The 23,465-nt window shown below is 37.8% G+C and overlaps 1 protein-coding gene across 1 annotated transcript in view; it reads right to left on the bottom strand.

The window, feature by feature from the left end:
- The window catches only part of KHDRBS2 (KH RNA binding domain containing, signal transduction associated 2), a 312,654-nt gene that overhangs the window by 230,883 nt on the left and 58,306 nt on the right, over positions 1–23,465 (bottom strand). The window contains exon 3 of the mRNA XM_009279735.1: positions 10,486–10,602. Within this exon, the coding sequence (XP_009278010.1) occupies positions 10,486–10,602 (117 nt within the window). The remainder of the gene's footprint in view (positions 1–10,485; positions 10,603–23,465) is intronic.

Raw genomic sequence — 23,465 nt, 5'->3', positions numbered from 1 at the left:
TACCTTGTGACCTGTGTCCCTTTTCAGGAGAGGACACTGCATACAGGTAAGTATCTCATTATATGAAAATAAACTGCAGTAACTCAGGCTCTAGCTATAATATTGCAATACTTGTTTTCCTAAGTAACATGTAAAAGCCTGAGGGTAGGAACAGGTTGCTTACTGAGAGACATAAATAACTTCTCTAATGGGACAATGAAGTCCTGTTCATATACTCCTATAGTGACCAAGCAGAAGATTCAGAGAGGAACTGGAACCCGACTGGAGAAGTCAACAGATTGCCCCCACTGCCCGATCTTCAGACCTAGATCCTGAAATCCAGGTCAGAGCTGACAGGCAGCATAAGCCACAAGCCACATCTCTGGAGAAGAGATTTTTCTAGAACTTGGGAGACTCAAGCAAGGTGGAACTCACTGTGGCAGAGACAAGCAGCCACAGTGGCTCGTACACAGGCAGGAAACAGTAATTTGGGGGGGTTGAGGACCTAGAATGATACTGATACCTTTCTCTGGCATAAAGGGTGGTTTGGTATTGATGTTTTTTCTTTACCTGCTGCATGAAACTCAGAACGGAGAAAAAGGTGACACATCATCCACATATAGGACATGGAATGGTCTGGAGGCTAATTCAAGTATGTCTTGAGAAGACACTAAGTTTTATACCAAAGTGAAAGGAACGCTGTTGAATAATTTGGTGATAATCTGAGAGTAATGCTACTTTAGCTATACTCCTCTTAAAATGGAAGTGGTGTCATCTACTGGAAATTTCCTACCAATCTGTAGAAACATTTAGGAAATGGGTTATGAAACGATCTTGAAACTTTGGAAGCAATTATGCATCTTTTGGGGATAGAAGAGTTGAATGTTAAATAGCACGGGAATTTCAAATTGTTCATAAAAGACAGACATCCCTAGTCACTGAGCAGAAGACATCAGGAGGAACTGGCTAATATAGAATGACATGCTCAACCATGAATTACAGCTATATATCCCCCACACCCCTTTCTCTCTCTCTCTCTCTCTCTCTCTCCCCCCCCACATATACATACAGATGAAAAACTTTTAAAAAGCTTTCCTCAAGCCTGACTCCTCTAAGCAAGGTCAGAGTGGTTGAGCCATCCAGCCAAAACAAAGGAGACCTGTTCTTAACCCAAGAGGGACCGGGGAAAAGACTGTTTTCTCCGCAGCAAGATGGGCTATGTACTTAAATGCGTTCTAAAACTCAGAGAGGGAAGTCAGAGAAAACATCTTAAATCTTAGACATAAATATGACAAACCACCTTCGGAAGGAAAAATCCATACCGCAAGGAAACAAATAAACTTGACAGAAACGGAAACAAATGGACTTTCCCAAAATTTTATAGCACAAACTGAAACAGCCAGGGGTTACTGTGTTGCAGATCATTTGAAACTGCATAAATTGAAGGGTAACAGGCAGTTGATCTTTCTAGTCAGGCTCCAAATCCAAAGTTACTGGTTAATGCTATTAACGAGATGCCTGTTAACGCTGATGAGCTTTCTGATAGATAAGGGACTATCTATCAGAAGGCATCTCATTGATTAGGTATGCAGACAGGACCATCTGAAAATCAGGAAGGGAAGAATCTATGCCAGTAGGGCCAGTTAACTGTGTCTTAGCTCAATGGCCTCATATTTTTGAGTTTGTTCCCACCTCAGCCAGCAAGCCAGACAGAGAGGTAACCAATGGAAGCTCCAAAAACTACCAAACAAAAGATGCTCCCGTCTGCCAGGAATGTGGTGCTAACAAATGATCTGGGGAAAGACAATATTCTCACAGAGTGCAGAGAGGCAAGAGGAAAATAACTCAAAATACACAGGGATATAGTAAAAAATGAAGAGGTTATTGACTCCCCAGCTAGAAAGATCCTCACTGAATAAACACATTCTTTTTGTGCCAGAGGGAAGATATATGCCTGAAAGCCCTCAGTTTACTGTGACATTAAAATATACAAATTTAGTTAAAAGGATGTGGCTGGGAAGCAGAGAAGATGACTTGCTTTTCCTAGTTGTTGCACTCTGGGTAACATGGAGTCTTCTGGAAGGAAAGAGAAGGAACAGCCTTCTGGGAACAAGTTGATTTGCACAGCTCTGAGGAGCTGGTGAAACATAAGAGGGGGTCAGACAGCATGTGTGGACATGATGAGACACCTAAGAGAAGCAATGAAAAGATGAGCATCCAAACATTCTTCATGAATGTCCTGTCCATGTGAGTTTGCATGAATTGATTCTATAGGTATCTGTAAGTTTTGATGGAGAAATAGTTTCAAGAAAAAGAAAGGAAAAGGACAAAGAAAGGAAAAGTATGTGCTGAGAAGGTGGCACGTGAAAGCTTCCCAAAGACTGGTAAGCCCTGGAGACTATTGGTGCTGGTGAACCTGCAAGAACATACAGTCTGAAAACACCAACAGGCTGCTGAGCACCAGCACACACTGGTGTCAGCAATGGTTCCATAACTCGGCCCGCATCCAAGACGACTGCTATATGCAGACGAAGGCTATGGGATTACATATGCGTCTGATGAAATAAAGGACCCTCTGACGGACTTTCTGAACACCTACCATTGACCTGCCAGTATTACCCTCTATTTTCTGAGTATATAGCTGGAGTTGGCTTCCCAAACATTGCTCTAACCAGGTAATCGTGAGAGTGCAATTCAGATGTGAGGCTGAGTAAGTGAATGTGCTGTGAGAATAGTTATCTGCTATTAGTAAAAACAGCTTAAAGAATAAAAGCTATTCTAAGAAATATTGGTTGTGATCTGTATCTACCTCAAACTCCCTCCCCTATCAGTGCAAAAAGGAGTTTACAACATTCCCAAACATTGCTCTAACCAGGTAATCGTGAGAGTGCAATTCAGATGTGAGGCTGAGTAAGTGAATGTGCTGTGAGAATAGTTATCTGCTATTAGTAAAAACAGCTTAAAGAATAAAAGCTATTCTAAGAAATATTGGTTGTGATCTGTATCTACCTCAAACTCCCTCCCCTATCAGGGCAAAAAGGAGTTTACAACACATTAGAGGTGATACACAGAGGTATTTTCCAAAGAAATGGGGGTGGTTGAGCAACTGAAAGTTGCTAGAACAATAGTAACACTGGAGGAAACAGTGATAAAGACGGTCTTTTCTTTTAATCTGTGCCTGCCAACAGATTTATGTTTTCTCTGTATAAAGTATGTTCTTTGGAATTTTTATTCAGGTAAAACCTAGCTTTAGAGTTTGAAAGCCTTTGGTATCTTTTGACATGCTCACTTAAAGGAAAAACTGAGAGAATGCAGCTTACAGTAGACTTAAAAGAGTTAACATCCTTTTGCAAATGATCCTTTAAAGATTTCAGTTTCAAAATATGGGGTGCTCTGCTTTTTGTTTGCTTCCTTTTGCTTGCATTTTTCTTTGTTGCTGGTTGGTTGTTATAGTCCTTACAGCCTCGCAGCAGTCAGTATCAGGAAGCTGGAGGGATTTAGGAAGGGGAAAAAAAAATGTGTTGCAGCAGAAGCAGCGTGCTGCTGTTACTTCTGCTCATATCGTGAAGGCATGCTGAGGGCCTAATCCTGCTCTTGGTCGTAAACCCGTTTGTGAGGTAAAATGGCTGTAAACTGTAAGGTGCCATGGCTGTAGAGATAAAAATACGAAGTCAATAATACTTTTACACACAGCAAAGGAAAACCTAACAGAAACAGATTAAATGAGTGAGCACCAATTAATGATTTAAATTATTGATGCTTCTGGATGTGAGCCAGTTTTCTAAACCCAATGCCACACATTGCTCTATCTTTCCTTTAGAGATTTTACAGCTAAAGATGGTAAAGGAGTACTTCAATGAAACAGAAACACCTTACCTAAGAAACAAACATTTCAGGGATTTACATAAAGTCCAGATCAAAACTCCCATCAGGCTCGAAGTAAACCTACAGGTTCTGTTTTAAAGAACTAAAATGGACTTTTTATAAAGATTCCCAAATTTGTATCTCCAACTATAAGAGCTGAAACCTCATGACGTCACACTGGGCTTAACTACCATAGCTGTAAGCTAGAGCGAGCAACCTCACCAGCACGAGTGGAGTGTCACCAGTGTAAAACCTGGTGCAACAGCCCATTATGTGATTTTTATTTTTTTCTTACTTTCTAGTGTCTTTCATAATTTCTTATTCTTGTTCAGAATGCTGCCACTCTCATTTGGAAGGATATATTGCATATGTAACTGTACTGCATAAGCTTAAACGATTATAACAGGCAGTGACACTCAAAGGCTTTAGAAACTCAAGACACTAAAGACGACACTTTTGTTCTCATATTTCAGTAAAGCAACAGGATTGGGAAAGAATATAATGCAATACTTGGATCATCACCTCCTATAGACAAAACTTGCAACTTTTTTCTTCCCTTTTGGGCTATCTGAGCATCATTTATACAATCTTCTTGAAAAACCAAGGAAGTCAAGAGAATGCTATCAGAGAATTAACTCTCCACTATTAGGACACTATGCTCATGGTAGACATGATCTAATGAAAAAATATATTGTGCTTCAAACCAAAAAGTTATTGGGCTCTCTTCACATTACATATATGGACTTAATCCTGTGAGATATTTAAGCATATATTTAAAGGCTGTGGGACTGAAGTCAGGGCACTTAGAATTTGCAGGGAACAGACCAGTGTGCACTGCAACTCCCCCATATTTTAAAAATCTTTTATAAGGTACTCGCATAATATGGGTGTTAAAAACCACACTAAAGCCAATACGCTAATCATTGAATCTAGGTAGGCTCTCTGCATGCTGACTTCAGATCTTTTTGGTCACCAACAAGTTCTTAACACCTGTGTTTTTTAAAAAGAAAAGCTAATGCAAGAAATCCTGTTTAACAGGACAAGCTGTTGTCCAGTGGCAGTGGAGCTTCTTTGGAAAGTACTTAACCCACAGATTAATGAAAGGCAGATAGTTCTACTGCAATTAACTCTTCTGTGATGAAACCTTCTTTCTTTAATAACTAGTTTAAACAACAAATGAAACTCAAAGAAGAAAGCAGTTAAAAGTTCACTCAGTAGCTGACAAAACATTGAGTCACAGACAAATAGTTTACGTGATTTTTCAAAGCTGCAGTGCAAGTCTGTTCTCTAATTTCCCATGTTTTATAGGAAAGAAACAGGAATCTTTAATAACAGCATCCTCCAAATAGCCAGGACAGAAGACGTAAGTGGAAGTTTAAACAATGAAAGAAATGGGTAATAAACAGAAAGTGTGCAAAATGGGAACTGGTGTTGACAGGCTTTCTCTAGGTAAAAAGTAAGACTTTAAATTGGGGTGGCAATTATATATCAGTATTCAGGAGATTTAACTCAAGCATTTTCCTTCATGTGTGGCTGACAGCCCATGTGCTACTGTAGCAATTGATGTTTTAGCTTTCTTTTATCTAATATATAGCCTTGTTATCAGGCTATACATTAATTTCCAAATCCTGCTTTATGTAAGTAAAAAGAGGTTCAAGAAGATGTTTGGAGTGTCTGTGACTTCTGCAAAGACAATGTGAGCCTCTTCAGTTTAAAAAGTTAATCTGTCTTGCAAGAAGTGTCTTGCAGGTGATGAAGAATGAGTTTTCAGGAAAAAATAATCAGGTTAAAAATCCATTTTTCATTTTTTTAACAAAATGAAAAGCAATCAAAAATCTTCCTTTGGGTAACACTCGAAATGTTATTGAAGCAAAATCAAAACATTTTATTGTTCTTAGGTTATTCAGCTCCTCCAAACATATTCACTTAGGTTAATTTTTAAATAAAAAGGTTCTTTTAAAAAAAAAAAGCACAAATATTTTACACTCAAAAATTTTCAACTACAACACTTGCACATTTTCAAGATTTCTCTCACAACCCTTCTTACTTTCAGAATTTTTGAGCCTCCACATGCCTCTTTTCTACACAATTTTGTGTTCACTGAAAAATTTCCATCATCTCTTTCTTTGAATGTTCCCACCATAAAGTTACACATGCAATGGGAAAGACAAAAGACAAAAAAAATTCTGTACAAGATAGAGTTTTGCTTTTGCAAAAGATTTATACCTGCCATTTTTTTTTCCAAGCCAGTCCTCTTCTCTTTCTCAACATGTTTTTGCTTTTTCTATGCCTTGTTCACCATTTCCGTTATTAATCTGGGATCGTGGCCTTCATTTGCCGTCTTATACCAGCATTATCCATACAATTAACTACTGGTATCATGCTACATAGAGTCATACCAGGCAAGCCTCACCATATACAGTCTCATCTACTCTGGTATAGTTAATCTCTGAAAAAAACATAATAAAAAGAGATGAAGTCATGCTGCAGTCCAGACCATGGCTGGACTATGACTAACACTGTTGATCTGTTCTCACTCCTGTTATTAAGGGTGAGGTCCCACCTCAGACCAGTGTCCCTTAGATAAGTATTTCTTCTCTAGTCAGTAGAGAGTTCTCAGGGAAACGTGAAGTGGAGGTAGGCTTTTGGCTCTTCCCACATACTCTCTCCAAGCTCCAGCAATCTGCAGTCAGGTCATGCAGCCCTTAAAGGCAGTTCTAATGACACCAGTGTGTTTTATCTCTGGCCCTAAATTGTTCTTGGTTTTCCTACAAAAATTTTCCTTTCACTCCCAGCTGCATGAAATCATTGCCATTTTGCTTTCTCACTTACAATGTTCTGAAGTTCCACAAAACACAAAGACCAAGTTACGTATACTATCTAGTCCATGTTTATTGCACGTTGGTGTATAATTAATCTGAATTAAAAAATACCACTCTCATAAATAATCTAAAACCAGGGAGTATGAGAAATGGTGCAAGCCCCAAGACTGTGCTCTCTCCTACAAAACCCTGGCAGGTAACTAGCTCAAGAAATAGAAGTGTTTAAGAAACATTGCTACATATTTTCCTGCTTCTTTTAAAGAGAATCCATGCTCTTACTGCTATAGTTTATGTAAAAGAAGCTATTCCAGCTCACTGCATACATTTATTTTTTTTTAAAGGCACAGTGAAAAGCAGTCATTCCATGGTTGAAAGGGAGAAAATCTGCATCTATGTATGAAAGCAATCAATTCATTCCACTTGTAATGAGATTTCTCCTGTCACTTCAGTTTTGATTTGTTTACCTTTACAATCGCCTCCCATGCTGTTTGGAAAAAAGAAGAAAAAGACATGGAAAAGAACCAAAAGCCAAGCAACTCAGCATCACTGTTTAATCTCATCACTACCTGTTCTGAAGAATGTATTTGCATATTTATAATACTATATTACGACAGGAATGACAACCTTTAGTGGCAGCATGTAAGCCAGCAAGATAGTGAGAGCTCAACCTGTTCTAAGAACTCACTGGAAACTGGCTGTGCTCTTACAGTGGGCACATTCTCAGTGGCCACAGCTACGCTCAACATGTTGAACAATACCTTCTCTATGATTTAAAAATAAATGGCAGTTATTCAGCTAATAAATATTTCAAATTTTAGCTACAGTTTTGCATGCCAAATCAAAAAGAAGTATCTCAAAGCCAGCATCATTTTCAGTTCTGTGTCTAGTGGACTGTCCATGTTTCATGATGGTGCTTGTTTTTCCTGGCAGAACACTGTAGGATCTTTATCCTGTTACAGAAAACTAAACTTCTGCTGAGCCAGTGACATTAGCTTAAGCACAGAGATTTAAGTACTCGCATTAGCCACACTGCTCTGGAAGAATCATAAGTTTTTCTTGTATCCCAAATAACATTCTGCAAAACTTGGGCATCTTTTCAACAATTTCTAATGCAACTTTCTGTGACACATATATAAGCTCTGTGGTATTTAGTGCACAATTGGAGTTGTTCATAATATTCATTTTAAGTAAGCTGCATTGCCTTTTCAAATTAATCTATCCTGTTCCCACACTGTAGGCACAGCGGATACTCAAAAATCTCGTCACTCTTAACAAGTGTCCCCTGAGGCTCTGGAAAAGAACAGCACAAATTCTTTAGTCTCTGAAATTTACCCACAGATTTCTTTCTTAAAGATAAGGAAATTCTGAAAAGCAGATATACCTCCCTTGACAGAGTCCGCTTCCCAGAACTGGAAACTGCCCCTCCATATGCCCAAAATTACAGAGTGTTGCCAGAGTAGTTCATTGTAGAGCCAAGCATTTGCTTACTGTAATTTTGGCACTAAAAAAATCCAAATCAGTGGATCAGTTCTTTTCAAACACTAAGTACCTAAGGATTTAGGGCATAAATGTATTTAGTATTTTCCAGCAGAAATTCCGCTTCTGCTGCTCCGACGCAGCTCAGCATCCAGCTGCACTGGACTGGAGGGGAAAAGCACACGTGCCTGCAGTCTGCCTAGGAATTATTATGGTTCACGGCATAATACAGACAGCTTTAAGGAAATTCTAGTTTACAGAGAGAAATTACATAGATTTTTCTTGAAAATTCTTCCAGAAGGAAGACTCATCCACCAATATACATAAGCTGATTTCTCGTATGGTACAAAATAACCACAACAAGCCTCCAGACTTTGGTAATTTGTATTTAAATCAGTAAAAAAGTACTGCTTAAATGAGACTAGTGGGCTTGTTCTATGGCAAGAAAACTGTTTTAACCAGAGCAAGTTGTATTTTCCTTAGTGATGTAGCAATTCACGTTATTATTTATGCTCAGAGTCAAATATATTTTCCTTAAGTTTTACCAGTATCTCAACCTAGAATATCCTCTCTGAAATGCTAATTGTAACTATAACCCCTCCCATGATCTTTTGCTTGGAACTGGTAACAGTGATGTACGCGGATCAGATAATTTCTCTCTCTCACTGTAATTGCATAGGGATTTTGTTTTCTTTTGATTCAGTAATGTTGAAAATGGATTAAGATAACAGTCGCTTACAAGGCCTTCTCTACAGAAGTTGCTTTCATCACTGCCATATTTAATGCTATTTTACTCTAGAACTTCATTTTTACACCATTCTCATATGAATGAGTTTCCATGAAGTTCATACTTAACTTCAGATTATGCTTAAGGACTAAATACTCTACAAAGAGGAAAAAAAATAATACCCTGAATTTTGTTTTTGCTGACATACTCATGAGTGAATGCATGAGTAACTGGCATGCTGGCACTGTTCATTATGATCAGATGAAATTCAAATGGTATGATAAGAAGAGTCACTGATCTCAAAATCAGAGGACTTAGTCTATCTTATTTATGTGTGTTTAAACGTCTTCAGCTGGTAACAAGCCCTTCATACTCCCCTGTCTGGGCAATTGCTGCTCTTGGCAATAATAATCTGAGTGGGTGGCTGAGAATGGAGCTGGCAGATGCAGTACTGATGCAAATTACTGCTACTTAGCAGCACATGCATTCATTTATGCAGAAAGCCATTTTTTATCATTCCAGAGGTAAGCCAAAAGTCATAAAATATTTTACTTGTCAATACCTAGAAATAAAATCTGTAGTGTATTCAATGTTTAGTATCATAAATGTAATGTTAAATAGATAATTGAAGTGTCAGTATGCCCAATGTCATAAAGAAATCTGAAAAAATGAAATACATTGTGTGCCTAATTTGTCTGTTTTGTGGGGTTTTTTTTCAATATTGCAATTGGAGACCTCATAATGCAAGTGTGACTGCTGCTGATACGCGTTACCAAGACCAAATAATGCCAACCATAAAATCCTGATTAGTCTTTCCTTTATTCTGGCATGTTATTTCTTTCCTTATTTTAGCTACTGAGACGAATGAGAGAGGTGACAGAAAGGAAAGCACAGAATAATGCACAACATTACTAAAGGCAATATACAGTTCAGTGAAATTAGCAGTCATTATTTCTGTGTTGACCATAATACTGCTGTTCTACAGACTGTAAAGTAAGACGCCACAATGCAATCAGTACTTGTTATTTGGATCAGATATATATGAAGCTGCCTTACCTTACAAATAATTATCTTAGGTGCATTGACCAGGCAGTGATTCCAAACACTTTTTTTTTCTTTTGTCTATAGTGCATTTTTACACACATTTAAGCATAATGTCCACTTTTTTATCTTTTTTAGAACTATGTCCTGAATAAATATTCAATCTTTTAAAAAAGTCCCACCTCTAAAGAAACAACAAACGAAAGAGAAAACGTATTTATGTACACCAATATTACAGCAGTAATCTATACAAGTTATACTTTTTCAGGAGAAACGGATTTGTCTCAGAACAAATGAACTTTAAGCTGGTTTCTCTTTTAGGTTAATTATTTAAACAACAGTGGTACTATAGTAACTGTGATGGTCTACAATTATATGGGAAGCAAGCTTTGTGTAGCAAGAGAAAAATCGTATTTAAGCAATTGATGTAACTTGAAAAAACCAAACAAGCCTTGGTGTCAGAGTCTAGTATGAATCTATTAATTGAGTCATTAATAAGTAGACAGGCAATCTAAGCCTAACAGCTAAAGCACAAATGTATCGACACTAATTGCAACCAGAATACAGACACAGTACCTTAGCTTTATCCCTCATGGATCCTTTCCCCAGGATGGACATTTTGGCACCTGTTTCTTCTTGTAACCTCTTCAAGGAGTTTCCTCTTGGTCCAAGCAATTTCCCAACAAAATTGAACTAGAAAGCAAATAAGAGAACTATTTTAGACCAAGAGGCACTTTTTAAAAAACTTAGTAAAACTTTATAAACAAGCTGCTTAAAAGAGAAAAGTTTACTTTCCTTTAAAAAAAATACTCCTACTTAGTTCTGAGCCTAATTCATTGGGATACAAGTCTGGAGAACCGAGGTATCCTCTCATCTAGTGTGAAAGGCAGCAAAAGCATTCATGGTTTATTTGAACCCCAGGAGGCTCCTCTCTAGGATGAAAAGGGCCAGTGGATGCTTAGGTTTAGCTAACTGCTAAACAGGATCTTTGCTTATCAGATGGTATAGGTGAAACCCAGGGAATGCATACATTCTTTCCTGAATTAGCCAGCTTTATTGACAAAGTAATATATTCTGCAAAGTTAGAGCTTTCGATGGATTTTTAGGAATTGATGTTTTACACATTGATTTTAAAATAAGTGCTGTTCTGTGTATCGGCTTCAAATATCTGTTTTGCCAGCAATGGAACAAATCAGAAACAATAGATCACTGCAGATACTCAAGGATATTTTCTGAGAGGATTTTAAAGAGTTCTGGGCTTTGTCTGACATGCTGCTAATATTCTTAAACACTGCACAGTTCATGTGACATAAAATATTGTTTTTTCTGTATGAAGAGATGTCTACATGAAAATCAGAGGACAGAACATTAAATAAATGAGGTGTTAATGTTTTGTCGATGCAAACTCGCAAAAAGGGTGGAGTCTATTAAGTAACAGTAATTTGTTTATTCTGTAATCAGTAGTCTCTTCAATTTATTATTTTTTATGCTTTCCAAATTCTTTTTAAAACTCTATGGCATGCTGTCTTTGGAAGTTGACTGGGAACTTGCACTTGCTTAGAATGTTTCTAAATTATGTTGAAGTCTGAACAGACAGTACTCTGGCCTGGCTTTCAACAAAGAATAAGCTTAGCCAAGGAAAAAGGTGTGTCATTGTAACAGCACTTCCTTGTTTTTATTTCAGAGATAAAGAACATGACAATAAGAAATAGCAACCAAGAATATGCTGCCGTCAAAAATACACCTGAATGTCTAAAAAAGTGTTATAACATACCTTGTTTTGCATTACCTTCTTTTTTAAAAATGGAAAAAATGGGGAAATATTCTTGTTTCCACTTTAGCCAGCAAGAATATAACAACACAAATGCATCAGCCATGTTAGTAACAACCAAACTCAGAATCAAGCCAGATAACCCCAGAACCCAAGCTGGCTTTCAGTGCAGTATCTTAATTATAAATCAGTTGTAACTTCCTTCAAATATTGGTTAAACCATCAAAGAAAACAATATGTAAACACAGGAAAAATAAATATGAAAGGTGAAACCTACTGCCACCTAAACTAACATAACTGATTTCAGCAAGATAACATGTACAGGGGGAAGTTCTAAGTGGTAGTGATGCAGAAAAACCCAGCAAGCTTTGAAGTTCCAAAAAAAGATTTTTCAAGCTTGTGTGCTTGCATTTTTCCCCAACTCTATCTGTTGATTTAATAAAAGTTATCAACTCTTCAATAAATCCTACTCCATTTTGGGGCAGGATTTAGAGACAATGCCCTATCATGGCATCAACAATACTATGTCTTGAAACTGTAGCTATGCTTCTTCCAGGGACAACTTGGCTTAGAAGAAGTTGTTGGCTTCAAATTGATTGTTAAATTTCATATGAAAATAAACCAAACAGTGAGGAAGGAATGGCAAGGACTGAATTTCGACTTTGGACTTAATCTATTGATAGAAGTAAGATTTCAGAAACTATATGTCTCATGTATGTGAAAGTTTATTAGAGATGGCAGAGCAGACAGCAGAGCTTTCGTCCTTCTGCAGGGACCACCTTACCTGCAGAATGGCTGTTCACAAGTTACAACACCAAATCTTTTGTGCCACTTCTACATCACTAATCAAAGAAGAACTACTGCTGCATCCTTTCAGTGTCTCTTAATATTAAGAAAAGCTGTCCCTCAAAAGCTGGAAGAGCTATACTGCTACATAAGTTTGGAGGAGACTACAAAAAGGCCAGCCAAAGCTCGACTCCATTTGTTCTCTGAATGGAATAAAACTATTAAAATACACTCTATGAAGATTTATACTGACCATTTATATTTAAGCACTTCATAAACTGTCTAATAATTACATTGACATATTGCTGCAAAGGAGCAATATAGCCAGCATAAACTATGTACTAAGTGGATGTTAATCACTTCACAGGAAATAAGTGGCTGAGGATTTTAATTCTATTGATTATGTAGCAGACAGACACTCACATTTCATCCACCTTCTAAAAAGCACATATCAGGAAGCAAGCAGTTAGTTACAACTGACTGAATTGCTCTTAATTTGGTTTTGTCTAAAGTTGCAGAAAAGCCAGTGCACTATATCAGACATTCAGCAGCTGTGCTTGGTCTCCCCAGTGTCAGTCTAGGGCCACTGGCTAACCTCAGCACCAGTCTATAACCACAAAACTCCCCAAAGCCTGAAAATACTGGTAGAGTAACTTTGACTCAACAACTTATGAAAAATTAAATCCTTCATGTTTACATGTGGGTAAAACCAGCACACAAATAAGAGAATGTTTCAGTGAACAGCACAAATTGTAAGAAATTTGAAACACAACTTTATTCCTCATTTATTTTTTTAAGATATGCTGGACAAGAACCTGAGCAGAACCAATTTTAATACTGGAAAGCTTAGGCTCCAGTTACAGCCACATGCACACACACAGAGCCAAAGCATATAGCGATAGTGAAGGAAAATGTGGAAACTCAGGCAGTTTGACTGCATATGACAACCCTTGCTCACAAACACACATTCCTGGTACAGACACTGTAACTGTAAAATCTTATTTTGCAATCTTAGTTCCGATCCAGTTCCACCATGTGTACAAATTTTCTCCAAATAATAGTAGCTCTAAGTCTCTGGGATAATATCTGCTCATACTAGGAGAGGATAGCTGAGAAATGATGACATACAGAAGACAGAGTATTAACAGAAAGCTTTCATTGCTGGGAAGAAAACAGACTTCCACTTGAAAAATATGGTTATTGTTGTGTTACTAGATGTTATTATAGGTGGCTTAACTTTTCAATCATATTTATGAACGTGAGCTAGGCTTTCTGTGTGCTTGTAGAAACCCTTCCTGGTTTATGGCAAGGATTTTGCACATTATTTTCTAGACTTTTTTATCATTTGTCTGTGGGAGACAGATGGAGGTCTTCGGGGGAAAATGATCAGGTGATAGCAGGGGATGCTTTACTCAAAATCAAATGCACATGATGCTTCGTGTGTCAACAGCTGTGCAATAAACTTTCTCCTGTGCAGAATAAAACCTGACAGAGAATATACATCTTTTCAGTATCCACAGCTAGTCTCCCCAACATCTTCCCCAACCAATATACACACAGTTTCACCAGGTTTATCTACATCTTGACTACTTTCACATTCCATCCCGCATAAGCAATCAAACGGTAAGGTGCCCAAAGGTAACACTCTGGCTTCTCAGTCTCCATCAAAGTTTTTGTTCACAAAACTTTTTTTTTTACTTATGGAAAAAGCCAAAAATGATATCGCACACATGGACACGCAAAAATTATTCTCTTTCCCAAACTGTGCTGCTCCCATCCCTCTGCAAAGCTTTGTGCTTAAACACTTACAGAGAATACTTAATGACAGTGTAAGACATTCTGCTCAAATCTATATGCTAGGACTGAATCAAAGATTAGATATCTAAGAAGTATAAAGAAAATGGAGAAGTCCTAAGAACTAATTACATGAAATTTCTTACTAAAAGCCTGCCTATGTTAGTGAAAAGCTTAGGATTGCACTCCATGCATGAATACATATATAATCACAGACTTGCTCATCTCCAAAACCCCTTGCAGTGAAACATGCTGCACATCAACACATCTCACCTGCTTTGGGCTAAGACACTGAGAAGAGAATCCCTAAAACTAACCAGGTGTTGTCAAGCTGGATCACAGCACAGGCAGCCTGTCTCCCAGTGTCAGCATTTATTATGCTAATAAACCATACATGGTTTATATAACATGCCAGAGATTAATTATAACCTGTGCTGTAAACAAAATGTGTAAAATAACTAGTTCTTAAAATATATCCTGCAGCTTACATGCAATGTTGTGATAGTCTTAAGCGTACTGCAACACCTCAAGAATATTGCCATGCATATTTATTCTCGTTGCCATACTTGAACTTACCTTAATATGGACATGTCAAGTGTTGTTCTCCAAAGTCATAATATCAGCAGAATTATCACAGAATTGATATTAAACACACAGAGACACATTTATAAGTTGATATTTACATAACATCTGATTTATATAAAGTTGCAAACTCAGGGCAAGTTTCTTCAGTATAGGGAATATTAAAGCAAATTGTCCAGATGAGTGCCAACTTCGAAGCAGGCATCCAAGGCAAATAGACACAGCTCCACTACTGTATCTGTGTTGTATAAAAGACGGGGAAAAGAAAGATAGTGAACTTGTGCTGTACGGAATCTGTAGCTAATACTAGAATATTTAAATGTCCTTGGCTCCTGGCATCGGAGCCCTCTCACTGGGGTGAAGCCCACCCCGACAGCCGCAAACAGGGCTAACAGAGCTAGGCAGATAGGAGTTGTTGACTTTCATCACTACCTCATTTTTTAATGCTGAGAATTGTAATCAACCATTGAATCCTTACCTTGGTTGTATACATGGGACTCACTTTATTCTCACTATGTGATAAACCGGCCTTTGAAAAGATGACAGCCATACAGTGCTCAATTCTCTTGTGAGACCCATCACACCAGTGGCCTGGAATTGCTGCTCTGCTTACGCGTGCCAAGGTATACTGTGAACTTTCCAAGCGCTGGGCCAAGGCTGTAGGGTCTGGCAGGGTGACGGGGGGCGTCTGGCAGGGGGGCTACCCGAAGCCAGCAGCGGCCTCAGGCTGAGAACAGCCATACACACTCGGGACACCGTTCTGCCTGCCCGACCACGTGGCACCATCAGAAGTACATCGAAAGTTACTCCACCGTACAGCAGCACTACATGCTCCCCATAAAATCTATTCGATCTAAAACCACACCTGTCTTCCTCCCCACCTCCCTTCTGCACATGGAGGGAAGAATGCTGGTAATCAATTAAGCTAAGAATCATATAATTTGCTGTTATGTTGCAACATAAAGCTCTAACCTCCAGTTCTTTCAAGATTAAAAACCTCCATTGAGTATTAGTAAGGATTTTGACTACCTCAGGACAGCATACCATAGGTATAACAAAGCTAACATATAGTTTACAGCATTAACATTCAAGCCTCAGACTAAATATAATGATTGATAGAAAATGCATGTTTACATTTAGAAGAATATTTGGTTCCATGTTTGATGTAGCCCAAATACATCCCTACTAGAACTGTAACTTTTCATATTTTATAAACACCATTTTAATTGGGTTTTACAAGCAGAAACAAGGAATATACTTGCCATTCAGAAGAAGTGTTTGTGTCAGTGACTGTTTCTGTTTCATACACAGATCAGTGTTCAGAACAGTAACAAAACCTAGATAAATAAAGAATGGGACAGACAAGCATTTCCAGCTGTAACATAAAGCAGCACAAAGCCCTGAACTGGGAGAATAAATGAGTTTCTTCTAGAAACAGCAAAATAGAAACAGCACTAGATTGGGCAACATGAAATAGGTTTGTTATTTCTCAGTGTGTTCTATTCACCATTGCTATCAGCTCCTTTGAGGGGCGACAGAATGTCTTTCCATTTTCAGAGCTACTTATCCTCACAAAAACCTTTCCCTGTTCATGAAATTAAAAAAAAAAAAAAAATCATTCTAAATTCAGTCCTGTGCTAAAGAAAAGGGGAAGAGGCAAAGATATTATTCACTCCTGAATAAAACCTTACTGATTGAGACCTGCTTATAAATTAGTTTTCTTCTGGTCCTATTCTAGGACTTCTGATAGTTCATTTATTTTAGAATAGTGTTTATTTTAAAAGTATCTCACCTTTTGATATGCACAGGGGACTTTCCTTCACATTAAGGTAGTACTGGAAGATTATGAAGGCAAATTTTATTTTTCTCAACACTTTGTAAGCATGACAATGCCCGTAATAACATGCTTTAACTTTTGGTCAGCCCTGAAGTGGTCAGGCAGTTGGACTAGATGATCGTTGTAGGTCCCTTCCAACTGAACTACTCCATTCTATTCTATTCTATTCTATTCTATTCTATTCGATTCGATTCGATTCGATTCGATTCCATAGCTCAGCAGATTCCGCAGAGTTCAAGTTTGCCTCCCTCTGTATGTAGCTGCTTACCCCAATACCTCTTCAATATCTAGTACTTTTTGGCTTTTCCAAAAGGAACTTAAGTGTTCCAGATGAGGATGGAGTATTATTTTTTATTACAGCAATGTGATGTTTGCTGTCTCTGGAGAAGAGCTTCCGAGAAACCTGTTTGGTAGGGCTGAACTTTGCAGGGCTCTACTTTAGCAAGGCACGCCAGGAGACAGCAAACAGCAGAAGCAGAAAATGAATGTACTCCTTCAGAGGGGCTCTGGAGATCTACTCCAAAGGACATGTGCTAACGCTTTCTTAAAGTACTGCACCACTGAAACCTCCCAGAACGAAAGGAGAAGGCTGCCCTTTCCTACAGAGCTGACTGGGTCTCATCTCTTCATTATGCTTTGAACAATAACCCGATGCCAGGCCACAGGGAGAAAAATGGACTCAAAATTAAATGCTCAAAGGGAAAACACAGCTTATTGAGAACTCTGGGCCAAATTAATTTCTGGTTTAAATCAATAGAATTATCTCAAGAATAAATTAAATCTGAGTAACAAAGTTAGAATCATTAAAGCTACTGTGACTAGAAGATTTACCTAAGAAATAAACATTTTTTTATTACACATTTTTTAATCTTGAAAAGTGCTGGGAGTTCCTATTTATGGTGTGCTTGAAGAAGATGTTGCAATATTTGCCTGGATATTTACTAGCTCATAGCAAGCATCTAAATCTACAGTGAACATATATTTTTTGCATAACTCCATGAAACAGATGGTCAGCGACTCCAGACAAACATCTTCCAGATACAAGTCCACATTGAGATAGCAAAAATCCCCTCACTTTTTGTTTTTAGCAGTTTTCTGTCAGAATTTGGTAACAAGTTGTGGCATTTAAATAAAGCAATTTAAATGAGCCTTAAAATTAAAATAGATTTTCTGATTAAAAAAAAAAAGTTTGGTGTCTGATGTATCTTTATTCAGTTAAGCTTTCTTAACTCAGGAAAATTTGAATAGCTATTTCTCTAATACATGCGTTAGCAGTATGATTTATTGCAATCTGCTAATCTGTCAGACACCCAAACATTTTATTTTGTGTGATTCTGTTTTTAACTCTGACGTCAGGTAACTGAGGAAAAGCCAAGGAACCAATTAAAGTTGCGGATCTATATTAAATCTGCAATTAACAAGTTTAAGGGGTTTATTCTTTTAATTGCAGAGATATCCAGAAAGACTCATCGTACCAGGCACTGAACAGACATGCAGGAAGACTTGACCTTGACTGTGAAGAGTTGTCAAGTATGTTAAAAAAATCAAACAGGCCTTGCTGAATATATGTGGCTACTATTGCTTATTTGGACGGTCAGGGAGTGATCGCAGAAACTACTGCCATTAAAATCACTGGGCTCGGTTATGAAAGTGGGTATTACTGCAGGTAAGGCAGCAGGACCAGGTTCTGCTGACAGGAGGACCACGCCGGAGCCTGCTTTTTCAACTCAGAAATGGGAAAGAGGATCCTAATGTCACATTTTATCTTTGGCTTTTGCCTTTCTAATAATTCTTCTGCAACTTGGAATAAACTGCTTTTTCCTAAGCTTATCCCTATTTGGCCAGCCCAGCTGGGGCGGTGCGGGAGGCTGAGGGCAGACAGGAATGGCTCTCAGGATTTTTTACCCATGTTGGGGAGCTTAGAGCTGTTAGCAAACTAATCGCCAGTCAGAGGTCATGACTGATCCCAACCCATGTCTACAAAGAGTCGGGAAGTTCTTTGAGGGCTGACTGCTCCTTAATGGAAAGCTGTTGAAGAAGAGCAGTATTTTTAAAAACTGCGGAGTATGCTGAGCTAACAATGATTTTGCCCTTGTATTTAAGTCATATTCTATTGAATCAAGGGCAAGGCGCCTCTTTCGGACAGAAAGCCACCTGTCTTTTAACATTCATCCTAGCCAAGCGTGAAGTAGACAACTTTTACTATTTAGAAATAAATAAAATATAAGGTAAGTAATAAGGAGTTCTTGGAATTGTGTACCTAAGACTGGCTCATGTGAAGGACATTATCTAAAATGATATTTCTACGAATGCTAACAATTCAGACTGCAGAAGTGCACCACTAAGCTTTTTTCAAAGTGCACAATTAAATTAGTTTATATTGAGCATATGCACAGGTATGGAAATAGGTACTAAGACTACAACACTTAAAAGCACAATCAACATTTGGCTAATTGGGCTTATTACTCCCACAGATACACAATTTACTGGTCACAGTAATAAACACCATCTGCTCTTTGCTAACTGGCAGCAACCTAGCAACTTTTTTCTAACTTGAAGAGTTTGGAACGTAAAAGGAAGATCTAAAGGAGCTGTAATACGGTAGGATTTCCAAGCACATCATCTTACTCTTACTGAGCTGAATATGATTTCATATTAGGTGAAAGATTTCTCTTTGCCAGATGCTATATTTGCAAAGTTAAGTTCTAAGTCAACAAGAACCAGGATAAGTTAGGGCTGAATACCCAACCATAAAACTAATGTATCTTTCCCGTGTAAGTTAGTGATACTGAACTAGTAAAAATGTAGCATAAAACTCAAATTTCTTTTCAGTCAAGGAAATTATAACAACCATTAATTTGAACCCAGTATGTTAGTGAACTGATTTAACATACACACATATAGTATCTAATTTTGTAGACAGCATTGTATTAAATCACAAATGGTTTATGTTAATCTAATTAAAAACTCTGTTAGTCAACTTGATTTCGCCTTTCGTTATTAAAGTAATTATACTTACAGCAGCATTTATGTATCAGTTTACATGTACCGAGCACTACGCAAACATTAATTTTATTCTCAAGTCACGTACATAATCAAAGCAAAGCACTACTTTAAATTGATTGACATATGCAAACTCACATAGCTCTATGGAAAGTAAACCAGCCTGAGAAAGCACTCAAAAACATTTTACAAAATCCTAGTTCTCCCCCCCCCCATCTTCTATATTGTTTTTGTTGTTGTTGTTCTTTATTACTAAGGACAAATGCAAGAAAATAAAATCTTTCTTCCTTATAGCTCATTACCTTCTACTTTTCTACGCTTACAGAGGAAAACCAAGTATCTTTCAAGACTTTTTAATGAGAACTTGGCTGATCTGAAGTGGTAATGCAATAAAATATTTTAAGAGGAGCAAAGCATTCCAAAACAACGTTGACAAGGTGAAAACAGTTAAGTAATACTGTGTTAATTCAAAGACAAACTGGTGCTGAATTCTGTTGCCAAGGTGTTCAGGTAGGACATCTGTCTGATTCATACTTAAATTTCAACTATGTTTCAAGTGAAAATTGTACAAATTTAAGACAACAGATACTGTCCTCTACTTGTTCGTTCAATCAAATGCGGCAGGACAGAATACAAACTTGGACAACGCAGAATAAATACTGTTAGATATATTGCCACTGTTCATGAGCTTATTCTCAAAAGCCACATACTGCGGCACTCCATTCCAAGAGCAGTCTGCATGCACACTAACCAAACAGACTCTTTTTTCTTAGTTTTTTTGCTCACAGTGATGAGCCTATGGAAGGAAAATAACCAGCATTAACTCAATATCTGGCACAGATGACTTTCCATTGGTTTACATAGCAAACATACCGGGCACAGAAAGACCCCCCTCCATTCTCCAAACTGAAACTGCCCCGGCCTGCTCTGTAGCATGCAAACCGGAGGGTCTGCCGAGCCTCCTCCTCCACAGTACACAGGGCTAATTGCAATAGTAGTAACCAATGCAGCAGATCCCTGAATTTACCCTTCATTTAACACTGCTGATTGTAAAAACAAGCTTAACATATATCTAGAAAGAGTAATCACTCTGTAATTTGATATAAACGTAACAGATCTGCTAACTGTGAAGAATCAATCACTGTGTTAAATACGCATACAAGAAATGTGATTTTTTTTTCCCCGTTATCAGTATTTGTCATTTTTTGTAATTTGCCAAGTTGATAGCCCATAGTACTCACTAATTGCAATTCGGAATACCTACTCAGTCTCATGAAAAAACCAGAAATTACAGAGTTTTATAACATTTGAGTGTCAAAAGCATCTAAAAACCTGAGACTGATGTGTAATGCTTTGCTGATGGCATTCCTTTGCAAGTGACATAACTGTGCTTCAGGTTTAGTTAATGTAAGACCAAAAAAAGTACTTTCAGGGCAATACCTTGAAAGAAGAACAACACATACTGTATGTGACAAATAAGCTGGCAAGCGTGAGCTGGAGGGCCTGAGTGGCTTTGAATAACACAGGCTGTAATATCTAACAGTCTTGCCATTGCCATACAACAGCTCCAGAGCGAACAAAACTGTGGCTAGGATGCTCCTACCTGACAAAATATTAAATGATTTGCTATTTTTTTTCACGTGCGCCTTTTTTCTTCTCCCCGCACCCCAGGCTAAGATCTGATTCTCACTTAAAAGAATATTATAGAAGTAATATTGAATTCTCTTCTAACACAAGATTAAGAAATGCCTCAGGTATATTTAATAACTATCTAGTTTTAACTTAATATTTATTCCATTGTAATTACCCTGCTTCAGCACATCTACAGTCTTCGAGAAGGATGAATGTGTTTGCAAAATATGTATTAAAGATAGCCACCAACACAAAAAAAGGACAGTGAATATTTTCCATTCACCTTGTCAAGCCAGTAAGTCCCCAGCTCCAGCTGTTCAAGGGAGCCAGGAGTGTTCTCCTGGAAGGGTTAAAGTGACACAGTTAGCCATACCCAGGTAGTTAACTTGGTATCTAGGAAGATGGTTCAGCCATTGAAACTCACTTTCACATTGGCATCTGACCCAGTTGGGTGGCTGGTGTCTATGTTTGCTGAATTTCAACCACATCAGTCCCATTGAACGCTCTTGTCTGCCTTGAGCCTCAGTCACTCGGTGTGGGCTGCTAGAAATCTCCAGTTTAGCTGCCTCATTCATGAGCCTCAGTCACTTGGTGTGGGCGGCTATAAATCTCCAGTTTAGCTGCCTCATTCGTTTCATTAACTGCATGGTTAATGGTATCTCACACACATTTATGAAATTCATAAATTCCAGGTCTGGAGCTAGGTGTTCAATGTCTAGATCCTGCAATGGACAGAAGAGCAACTTGTAGTCCTCCTGGGAACCTGTACCTTACAGCACTCTTCTATGTTTCTCCAGCAAATCACTGCACTCAATTTTTTTCATGGAGTTAAAAATAATGAAATGTTTTGATTTCCAACCCTCAAGCATTAATACGCTGAGTGATCCCTTAAATTTGTCTGTCTACAAATGCTGTAGCCACTGAAATGAACTCAAAAACCTACAACAAATACGTGACAAAAAAATATGTGAAACAATAAGGAAAATTAACTTTCAACAGACACTGGGGGAAAATGTAAGTGTAACTTTATTTGGAACATTATATTCTGTGGAAATCTCAAAAGTCCTTTGAAGTTTTTAATTTAATAAAGACTATATATGTCTTAAATCATTTAGATTATAGCAAAGTAGAGGAAAAAAATGATACCCTCTTAAAGATAAAAACTAAGGATTTGTTCCACATGTAAGTTTCTGGGAATGTTTTCCCACTGCAAATTTATTTACTAAACAATCCTATTCCCTTTAAAACTGAATACATCTGTAAATAATATTGCACCAAAATAAGAGCAGACCAGTGCACTTCAACCTGCAACAACAATGAAATCAGCAGACAACTACTGAGTCATGTAATCTTCTCCATTTGAAACACTATACAGTGATGTTGACAACCTAGCAAATGCACTCTCACATTTAAGCACCATCCACAAAATCACAATTAAAGCGGTATATACTTTCATCATTAGAATAATATGAAAAACTGTCTTATTGTCATGGTTGAACCCCAGCCGGCAACTAAGCACCACACAGCTGCTTGCTCACCCTCCCCGCTGGTGGGATGGGGGAGAGAATCGGAAGACCAAAAGTAAGAAAACTTGTGTGTTGAGATAAGACCAGTTTAATACTTGAAATAATATGGGGGGAGAGATCAGTGTGCTATCACATTATTCTCATGTTAAATCCAAAACACAACACTATACCAGCTACTAAGAAGAAAAATAACTCTATCCCAGCCAAAACCAGGACACTTATGAAAACAATATTTTATTTAAAAGCCAGTGCATAACTTTGTTTCATTTAAAGCATCTAAATTCATAGATTTTTGCCTCATATGACAACTTTCATCTTTGCCATGTCTTTTCTTATGGCATATACCATCCTGTGTTTTGTTTATAACTACAACAGCAAATGGATATTTCTGAATGTATTTTAAAAGTATAAGATGTAGAGTATGGACATTACATGTTGTTTGGTTATTCTTAGGCTTGTCCATCCCACACTTAGAGTAACAGAAAGCAGCTGTGTCCTAGTTCTGGCTGGGGTAGAGCTAATTTTCTTCATAGTAGCTAGTATGGCGCTATGCTTTGGATTTGTGCTGGAAACAGTGCTGATAACACAGAGATGTTTCCATTACTGCTGAGCAGTGCTTACACAG

This window comes from Aptenodytes forsteri, unplaced genomic scaffold (assembly GCF_000699145.1).
Source record: "Aptenodytes forsteri isolate BGI_AS27 unplaced genomic scaffold, ASM69914v1 Scaffold115, whole genome shotgun sequence".
Classification (NCBI taxonomy): Eukaryota; Metazoa; Chordata; class Aves; order Sphenisciformes; family Spheniscidae; genus Aptenodytes; species Aptenodytes forsteri.
Note: the sequence above shows the minus strand (reverse complement) of the source record. Positions and strands in the feature narration are given on the sequence as shown.